The 11,162-nt window shown below is 52.6% G+C and overlaps 1 protein-coding gene across 1 annotated transcript in view; it reads left to right on the top strand.

The window, feature by feature from the left end:
- The first annotated feature begins 923 nt into the window (after positions 1–923).
- YLPM1 (YLP motif containing 1) overlaps positions 924–11,162 on the top strand; it is a 65,413-nt gene continuing 55,174 nt past the window's right edge. Inside the window, 4 exon segments of the mRNA XM_073638169.1 lie at positions 924–1,002; positions 1,005–1,180; positions 1,182–1,253; positions 1,255–1,338. Of these exon segments, the coding sequence (XP_073494270.1) occupies positions 939–1,002; positions 1,005–1,180; positions 1,182–1,253; positions 1,255–1,338 (396 nt within the window). The 5' untranslated portion in view covers positions 924–938.

Genomic DNA, 11,162 nt, shown 5'->3' with positions numbered 1-11,162 from the left:
GGTGGTAGAGGCCGGGGGGGGGAGAGATGTGAGGACCCGGTAGAGGCCGGGGGGGGTGTGAGGATGTGGTAGAGGCCGGGGGGGGAGAGAGATGTGAGGACCCGGTAGAGGCCGGGGGGGGTGTGAGGATGTGGTAGAGGCCGGGGGGGGAGAGAGATGTGAGGACCCGGTAGAGGCCGGGGGGGGGGTTTGAGGAGGTGGTAGAGGCCGGGGGGGGGGGAGAGATGTGAGGACCCGGTAGAGGCCGGGGGGGGTGTGAGGAGGTGGTAGAGGCCGGGGGGGGGGGAGAGATGTGAGGACCCGGTAGAGGCCGGGGGGGGTGTGAGGAGGTGGTAGAGGCCGGGGGGGGGGGGGGAGATGTGAGGAGCCGGTAGAGGCCAGGTGGGGGGTGTGAGGAGGTGGTAGAGGCCGGGGGGGGGAGAGATGTGAGGACCCGGTAGAGTCCGGGGGGGTGTGAGGAGGTGGTAGAGGCCGAGGGGGGAGGGATGTGAGGACCCGGTAGAGGCCGGGGGGGGTGTGAGGAGGTGGTGGAGGCCGGGGGGGGGGGGGGGGGAGAGATGTGGGGACCCGGTAGAGACCGGGGGGGGTGTGAGGAGGTGGTAGAGGCCGGGGGGGGGGGGGGTTGATGTGAGGACCCGGTAGAGGCCGGGGGGGGGGTGTGAGGAGGTGGTAGAGGCCGGGGGGGGGTGTGAGGAGGTGGTGGAGGCCGGGGGGAGGGGGGGGGGAGAGATGTGGGGACCCTGTTCCTCTGTCAGATCTTCCGGACTGATTCAGAATCCGGCGGGAATCTACTGTTGCCATAGAAACCCATCAGCGCAGGCGTCCCCGGCAGCTTCTCAGTCGCATGCGCAGTAGTTGGCCATCTAAAGAGCAGTAGTGCGCTTGCGCCGCTGTTGTGTCGTCACGTCCTGGTCTCGCGAGCAGCGGCAGTCGGTGTCATGTACCCGGCCTGGCCTCCCCGTTATGGCGGCCCCTCCGCGCCGCCGACCCCCGCTGGGCCTCCCCGGGTCCGGCCTTCCAGAGCTTCCGCGACCAGCACCTGGCTCAGCTGGAGCAGCTGCAGCGGATGCACCAGAGGCAGCTGGAGAGCGTGCTGCCCGCCGGGCCGCCCCCGCGACACTACTACAGGCCGCCCGCCGCCTACCCCTATCCGCCGCCTCCGCCCTATGGACACAGCGTCCCCGCCGCCCGACTACCAGCAGCCCGCGGCCCCTCCGCCGCCCCCGGAGCCCGAGCAGCAGCAGCAGCCGCCGGCCGCCGCCCGCCCCGGAGCAGCAGCCGCCGCCGCCGCCCCTGCCGGGCACCGAGGGCAACCCCGGGGAGCAGAAGAACCTGGAGGTGAGGGGGGAGAGATATATATGTATACACAGTGTGCAGGGCGAGGGGGGAGAGATATATATGTATACACAGTGTGCAGGGCGAGGGGGAGAGATATATATGTATACACAGTGTGCAGGGCGAGGGGGGGAGAGATAGATATGTATACACAGTGTGCAGGGCGAGGGGGGGAGAGATATATATGTATACACAGTGTGCAGGGCGAGGGGGGAGAGATATATATGTATACACAGTGTGCAGGGCGAGGGGGGGAGAGATATATATGTATACACAGTGTGCAGGGCGAGGGGGGGAGAGATAGATATGTATACACAGTGTGCAGGGCGAGGGGGGAGAGATATATATGTATACACAGTGTGCAGGGCGAGGGGGGGAGAGATAGATATGTATACACAGTGTGCAGGGCGAGGGGGGGAGAGATATATATGTATACACAGTGTGCAGGGCGAGGGGGGAGAGATATATATGTATACACAGTGTGCAGGGCGAGGGGGGAGAGATATATATGTATACACAGTGTGCAGGGCGAGGGGGGAGAGATATATATGTATACACAGTGTGCAGGGCGAGGGGGGAGAGATATATATGTATACACAGTGTGCAGGGCGAGGGGGGGGAGAGATATATATGTATACACAGTGTGCAGGGCGAGGGGGGGGAGATATATATGTATACACAGTGTGCAGGGCGAGGGGGGGGAGATATATATGTATACACAGTGTGCAGGGAGAGATATATATGTATACACAGTGTGCAGGGCGAGGGGGAGAGATATATATGTATACACAGTGTGCAGGGAGAGATATATATGTATACACAGTGTGCAGGGCGAGGGGGGAGAGATATATATGTATACACAGTGTGCAGGGAGAGATATATATGTATACACAGTGTGCAGGGCGAGGGGGGAGAGATATATATGTATACACAGTGTGCAGGGCGAGGGGGGAGAGATATATATGTATACACAGTGTGCAGGGCGAGGGGGGAGAGATATATATGTATACACAGTGTGCAGGGCGAGGGGGGAGAGATATATATGTATACACAGTGTGCAGGGCGAGGGGGGAGAGATATATATGTATACACAGTGTGCAGGGCGAGGGGGAGAGATATATATGTATACACAGTGTGCAGGGCGAGGGGGAGAGATATATATGTATACACAGTGTGCAGGGCGAGGGGGGAGAGATATATATGTATACACAGTGTGCAGGGCGAGGGGGAGAGAGATATATATGTATACACAGTGTGCAGGGCGAGGGGGGAGAGATATATATGTATACACAGTGTGCAGGGCGAGGGGGGAGAGATATATATGTATACACAGTGTGCAGGGCGAGGGGGGAGAGATATATATGTATACACAGTGTGCAGGGCGAGGGGGGAGAGATATATATGTATACACAGTGTGCAGGGCGAGGGGGGAGAGATATATATGTATACACAGTGTGCAGGGCGAGGGGGGAGAGATATATATGTATACACAGTGTGCAGGGCGAGGGGGGAGAGATATATATGTATACACAGTGTGCAGGGCGAGGGGGGAGAGATATATATGTATACACAGTGTGCAGGGCGAGGGGGGAGAGATATATATGTATACACAGTGTGCAGGGCGAGGGGGGAGAGATATATATGTATACACAGTGTGCAGGGCGAGGGGGGGAGAGATATACATGTATACACAGTGTGCAGGGCGAGGGGGGGAGAGATATACATGTATACACAGTGTGCAGGGCGAGGGGGGGAGAGATATACATGTATACACAGTGTGCAGGGCGAGGGGGGGAGAGATATACATGTATACACAGTGTGCAGGGCGAGGGGGGGAGAGATATACATGTATACACAGTGTGCAGGGCGAGGGGGGGAGAGATATACATGTATACACAGTGTGCAGGGCGAGGGGGGGAGAGATATACATGTATACACAGTGTGCAGGGCGAGGGGGGGAGAGATATACATGTATACACAGTGTGCAGGGCGAGGGGGGGAGAGATATACATGTATACACAGTGTGCAGGGCGAGGGGGGGAGAGATATACATGTATACACAGTGTGCAGGGCGAGGGGGGAGAGATATACATGTATACACAGTGTGCAGGGCGAGGGGGGGAGAGATATACATGTATACACAGTGTGCAGGCGAGGGGGGGAGAGATATACATGTATACACAGTGTGCAGGGCGAGGGGGGGAGAGATATACATGTATACACAGTGTGCAGGGCGAGGGGGGAGAGATATACATGTATACACAGTGTGCAGGGCGAGGGGGGGAGAGATATACATGTATACACAGTGTGCAGGGCGAGGGGGGGAGAGATATACATGTATACACAGTGTGCAGGGCGAGGGGGGGAGAGATATACATGTATACACAGTGTGCAGGGCGAGGGGGGGAGAGATATACATGTATACACAGTGTGCAGGGCGAGGGGGGGAGAGATATACATGTATACACAGTGTGCAGGGCGAGGGGGGGAGAGATATACATGTATACACAGTGTGCAGGGCGAGGGGGGAGAGATATACATGTATACACAGTGTGCAGGGCGAGGGGGGGAGAGATATACATGTATACACAGTGTGCAGGGCGAGGGGGGGAGAGATATACATGTATACACAGTGTGCAGGGCGAGGGGGGGAGAGATATACATGTATACACAGTGTGCAGGGCGAGGGGGGGAGAGATATATATGTATACACAGTGTGCAGGGCGAGGGGGGGGAGATATACATGTATACACAGTGTGCAGGGCGAGGGGGGGAGAGATATACATGTATACACAGTGTGCAGGGCGAGGGGGGAGAGATATATATGTATACACAGTGTGCAGGGCGAGGGGGGGAGAGATATATATGTATACACAGTGTGCAGGGCGAGGGGGGGAGAGATATATATGTATACACAGTGTGCAGGCGAGGGGGGGAGAGATATATATGTATACACAGTGTGCAGGGCGAGGGGGGGAGAGATATATATGTATACACAGTGTGCAGGGCGAGGGGGGAGAGATATATATGTATACACAGTGTGCAGGGCGAGGGGGGAGAGATATATATGTATACACAGTGTGCAGGGCGAGGGGGGGAGAGATGTATATGTATACACAGTGTGCAGGGCGAGGGGGGGAGAGATGTATATGTATACACAGTGTGCAGGGCGAGGGGGGGAGAGATGTATATGTATACACAGTGTGCAGGGCGAGGGGGGAGAGATGTATATGTATACACAGTGTGCAGGGCGAGGGGGGGAGAGATGTATATGTATACACAGTGTGCAGGGCGAGGGGGGAGAGATGTATATGTATACACAGTGTGCAGGGCGAGGGGGGGAGAGATGTATATGTATACACAGTGTGCAGGGCGAGGGGGGGAGAGATGTATATGTATACACAGTGTGCAGGGCGAGGGGGGGAGAGATGTATATGTATACACAGTGTGCAGGGCGAGGGGGGGAGAGATGTATATGTATACACAGTGTGCAGGGCGAGGGGGGGAGAGATGTATATGTATACACAGTGTGCAGGGCGAGGGGGGGAGAGATGTATATGTATACACAGTGTGCAGGGCGAGGGGGGGAGAGATGTATATGTATACACAGTGTGCAGGGCGAGGGGGGGAGAGATGTATATGTATACACAGTGTGCAGGGCGAGGGGGGGAGAGATGTATATGTATACACAGTGTGCAGGGCGAGGGGGGGAGAGATGTATATGTATACACAGTGTGCAGGGCGAGGGGGGAGAGATGTATATGTATACACAGTGTGCAGGGCGAGGGGGGGAGAGATGTATATGTATACACAGTGTGCAGGGCGAGGGGGGAGAGATGTATATGTATACACAGTGTGCAGGGCGAGGGGGGGAGAGATGTATATGTATACACAGTGTGCAGGGCGAGGGGGGGAGAGATGTATATGTATACACAGTGTGCAGGGCGAGGGGGGGGAGAGATGTATATGTATACACAGTGTGCAGGGCGAGGGGGGGAGAGATGTATATGTATACACAGTGTGCAGGGCGAGGGGGGGAGAGATGTATATGTATACACAGTGTGCAGGGCGAGGGGGGAGAGATGTATATGTATACACAGTGTGCAGGGCGAGGGGGGAGAGATGTATATGTATACACAGTGTGCAGGGCGAGGGGGGAGAGATGTATATGTATACACAGTGTGCAGGGCGAGGGGGGGAGAGATGTATATGTATACACAGTGTGCAGGGCGAGGGGGGGAGAGATGATATGTATACACAGTGTGCAGGGCGAGGGGGGGAGAGATATATATGTATACACAGTGTGCAGGGCGAGGGGGGGAGGAGATGTAATTATACACAGTGTGCAGGGCGAGGGGGGAAGAGGGTATATATATATAACACAGTGTGCAGGGCGAGGGGGGAGAGATATATATGTATACACAGTGTGCAGGGCGAGGGGGGGAGAGATATATATGTATACACAGTGTGCAGGGCGAGGGGGGGAGAGATATATATGTATACACAGTGTGCAGGGCGAGGGGGGGAGAGATATATATGTATACACAGTGTGCAGGGCGAGGGGGGGAGAGATATATATGTATACACAGTGTGCAGGGCGAGGGGGGGAGAGATATATATGTATACACAGTGTGCAGGGCGAGGGGGGAGAGATATATATGTATACACAGTGTGCAGGGCGAGGGAGAGATATATATGTATACACAGTGTGCAGGGCGAGGGGGGAGAGATATATATGTATACACAGTGTGCAGGGCGAGGGGGGAGAGATATATATGTATACACAGTGTGCAGGGCGAGGGGGAGATATATATGTATACACAGTGTGCAGGGCGAGGGGGGAGAGATATATATGTATACACAGTGTGCAGGGCGAGGGGGGAGAGATATATATGTATACACAGTGTGCAGGGCGAGGGGGGGAGAGATATATATGTATACACAGTGTGCAGGGCGAGGGGAGAGATATATATGTATACACAGTGTGCAGGGCGAGGGGGGGAGAGATATATATGTATACACAGTGTGCAGGGCGAGGGGGAGAGATATATATGTATACACAGTGTGCAGGGAGAGATATATATGTATACACAGTGTGCAGGGCGAGGGGGGAGAGATATATATGTATACACAGTGTGCAGGGCGAGGGGGAGAGATATATATGTATACACAGTGTGCAGGGCGAGGGGGGAGAGATATATATGTATACACAGTGTGCAGGGCGGAGAGATATATATGTATACACAGTGTGCAGGGCGAGGGGGGAGAGATATATATGTTTACACAGTGTATCCGGTGGAGAGATATATATGTATACACAGTGTGCAGAGAGATATATATGTATACACAGTGTGCAGGGGGGGGAAGAGATATATATGTATACACATGGGTATACACAGGTGCAGGGCGAGGGGGAGAGATATATATGTATACACATGTAGGGGGGCGAGGGGGGGAGAGATATACCAGTGGCCATGGGGGAATATACACAGTGTGCAGGGCGAGGGGGGGAGAGATATATATGGTATACACAGTGTAGATATATATGTATACACAGTGTGCAGGGCGAGGGGGGAGAGATATATATGTATACACAGTGTGCAGGGCGAGGGGGGAGAGATATATATGTATACACAGTGTGCAGGGAGAGATATATATGTATACACAGTGTGCAGGGCGAGGGGGAGAGATATATATGTATACACAGTGTGCAGGGAGAGATATATATGTATACACAGTGTGCAGGGCGAGGGGGGAGAGATATATATGTATACACAGTGTGCAGGGCGAGGGGGGAGAGATATATATGTATACACAGTGTGCAGGGCGAGGGGGGAGAGATATATATGTATACACAGTGTGCAGGGCGAGGGGGGAGAGATATATATGTATACACAGTGTGCAGGGCGAGGGGGGAGAGATATATATGTATACACAGTGTGCAGGGCGAGGGGGGAGAGATATATATGTATACACAGTGTGCAGGGAGAGATATATATGTATACACAGTGTGCAGGGCGAGGGGGAGAGATATATATGTATACACAGTGTGCAGGGAGAGATATATATGTATACACAGTGTGCAGGGCGAGGGGGGGAGAGATATATATGTATACACAGTGTGCAGGGCGAGGGGGGAGAGATATATATGTATACACAGTGTGCAGGGCGAGGGGGGAGAGATATATATGTATACACAGTGTGCAGGGAGAGATATATATGTATACACAGTGTGCAGGGCGAGGGGGGAGAGATATATATGTATACACAGTGTGCAGGGAGAGATATATATGTATACACAGTGTGCAGGGCGAGGGAGAGAGATATATATGTATACACAGTGTGCAGGGCGAGGGGGGGGAGATATATATGTATACACAGTGTGCAGGGCGAGGGGGGGGAGATATATATGTATACACAGTGTGCAGGGCGAGGGGGGGGAGATATATGTATACACAGTGTGCAGGGCGAGGGGGGGGAGAGATATATATGTATACACAGTGTGCAGGGCGAGGGGGGGGAGAGATATATATGTATACACAGTGTGCAGGGCGAGGGGGGGAGAGATATATATGTATACACAGTGTGCAGGGCGAGGGGGGAGAGATATATATGTATACACAGTGTGCAGGGGAGAGATATATATGTATACACAGTGTGCAGGGCGAGGGGGGAGAGATATATATGTATACACAGTGTGCAGGGCGAGGGGGGAGAGATATATATGTATACACAGTGTGCAGGGCGAGGGGGGAGAGATATATATGTATACACAGTGTGCAGGGCGAGGGGGAGAGATATATATGTATACACAGTGTGCAGGGCGAGGGGGGGGAGATATATATGTATACACAGTGTGCAGGGCGAGGGGGGGGAGATATATATGTATACACAGTGTGCAGGGCGAGGGGGGGAGATATATATGTATACACAGTGTGCAGGGCGAGGGGGGGGAGAGATATATATGTATACACAGTGTGCAGGGCGAGGGGGGGGGAGAGATATATATGTATACACAGTGTGCAGGGCGAGGGGGGGAGAGATGTATATGTATACACAGTGTGCAGGGCGAGGGGGGAGAGATATATATGTATACACAGTGTGCAGGGCGAGGGGGGAGAGATATGTATACACAGTGTGCAGGGAGAGATATATATGTATACACAGTGTGCAGGGCGAGGGGGGAGAGATATATATGTATACACAGTGTGCAGGGCGAGGGGGGGAGAGATATATATGTATACACAGTGTGCAGGGCGAGGGGGGAGAGATATATATGTATACACAGTGTGCAGGGAGAGATGTATATGTATACACAGTGTGCAGGGCGAGGGGGAGAGATATATATGTATACACAGTGTGCAGGGAGAGATATATATGTATACACAGTGTGCAGGGCGAGGGGGGAGAGATATATATGTATACACAGTGTGCAGGGCGAGGGGGGGGGAGATATATATGTATACACAGTGTGCAGGGCGAGGGGGAGAGATATATATGTATACACAGTGTGCAGGGAGAGATATATATGTATACACAGTGTGCAGGCGAGGGGGGGGGGGAGATATATATGTATACACAGTGTGCAGGAGAGATATATATGTATACACAGTGTGCAGGGCGAGGGGGGAGAGATATATATGTATACACAGTGTGCAGGGCGAGAGATATATATGTATACACAGTGTGCAGGGCGAGGGGGGAGAGATATATATGTATACACAGTGTGCAGGGAGAGATATATATGTATACACAGTGTGCAGGGCGAGGGGGGGGAGATATATATGTATACACAGTGTGCAGGGCGAGGGAGAGATATATATGTATACACAGTGTGCAGGGCGAGGGGGGAGATATATATGTATACACAGTGTGCAGGGAGAGATATATATGTATACACAGTGTGCAGGGCGAGGGGGAGAGATATATATGTATACACAGTGTGCAGGGCGAGGGGGGGGGGAGAGGATATATATGTATACACAGTGTGCAGGGCGAGGGGGAGAGATATATATGTATACACAGTGTGCAGGGAGAGAGCAGGGAGAGATATATATGTATACACAGTGTGCAGGGCGAGGGGGGAGATATATATGTATACACAGTGTGCAGGGCGAGGGGGGAGAGATATATATGTATACACAGTGTGCAGGGAGAGATATATATGTATACACAGTGTGCAGGGCGAGGGGGGAGAGATATATATGTATACACAGTGTGCAGGGCGAGGGGGAGAGATATATATGTATACACAGTGTGCAGGGCGAGGGGGGGGAGATATATATGTATACACAGTGTGCAGGGCGAGGGGGGAGAGATATATATATGTATACACAGTGTGCAGGGAGAGATATATATGTATACACAGTGTGCAGGGCGAGGGGGAGAGATATATATGTATACACAGTGTGCAGGGAGGGGAGATATATATGTATACACAGTGTGCAGGGCGAGGGGGGAGAGATATATATGTATACACAGTGTGCAGGGCGAGGGGGGGGAGATATATATGTATACACAGTGTGCAGGGCGAGGGGGGGAGAGATATATATGTATACACAGTGTGCAGGGCGAGGGGGGAGAGATATATATGTATACACAGTGTGCAGGGCGAGGGGGAGAGATATATATGTATACACAGTGTGCAGGGCGAGGGGGGAGAGATATATATGTATACACAGTGTGCAGGGCGAGGGGGGAGAGATATATATGTATACACAGTGTGCAGGGAGAGATATATATGTATACACAGTGTGCAGGGCGAGGGGGGAGAGATATATATGTATACACAGTGTGCAGGGCGAGGGGGGGAGAGATATATGTATACACAGTGTGCAGGGCGAGGGGGGAGAGATATATATGTATACACAGTGTGCAGGGCGAGGGGGAGAGATATATATGTATACACAGTGTGCAGGGCGAGGGGGGAGAGATATATATGTATACACAGTGTGATTCTCCAGGGCGAGGGGGAGAGATATATATGTATACACAGTGTGCAGGGAGAGATATATATGTATACACAGTGTGCAGGGCGAGGGGGGAGAGATATATATGTATACACAGTGTGCAGGGCGAGGGGGGGAGAGATATATATGTATACACAGTGTGCAGGGCGAGGGGGGAGAGATATATATGTATACACAGTGTGCAGGGCGAGGGGGGGAGAGATATATATGTATACACAGTGTGCAGGGAGGGGGAGAGATATATATGTATACACAGTGTGCAGGGCGAGGGGGGAGAGATATATATGTATACACAGTGGTGCAGGCGAGGGGGTAGAGATATATATGTATACACAGTGTGCAGGGAGAGATATATATGTATACACAGTGTGCAGGGCGAGGGGGGGAGAGATATATATGTATACACAGTGTGCAGGGCGAGGGGGAGAGATATATATGTATACACAGTGTGCAGGGCAGGAGAGATATATATGTATACACAGTGTGCAGGGCGAGGGGGGAGAGATATATATGTATACACAGTGTGCAGGGGGAGATATATATGTATACACAGTGTGCAGGGCGAGGGGGGAGAGATATATATGTAAACACAGTGTGCAGGGCGAGGGGGGAGAGATATATATGTATACACAGTGTGCCAGGGAGAGATATATATGTATACACAGTGTGCAGGGCGAGGGGGGAGAGATATATATGTATACACAGTGTGCAGGGCGAGGGGGAGAGATATATATGTATACACAGTGTGCAGGGAGAGATATATATGTATACACAGTGTGCAGGGCGAGGGGGGGAGATATATATGTATACACAGTGTGCAGGGCGAGGGGGGGAGAGATAATATGTATACACAGTGTG

This window comes from Phyllobates terribilis, unplaced genomic scaffold (genome assembly GCF_046119375.1).
Source record: "Phyllobates terribilis strain yellow unplaced genomic scaffold, ASM4611937v1 Scaffold_7__3_contigs__length_470593459, whole genome shotgun sequence".
In the NCBI taxonomy this organism is placed as follows: Eukaryota; Metazoa; Chordata; class Amphibia; order Anura; family Dendrobatidae; genus Phyllobates; species Phyllobates terribilis.
Note: the sequence above shows the minus strand (reverse complement) of the source record. Positions and strands in the feature narration are given on the sequence as shown.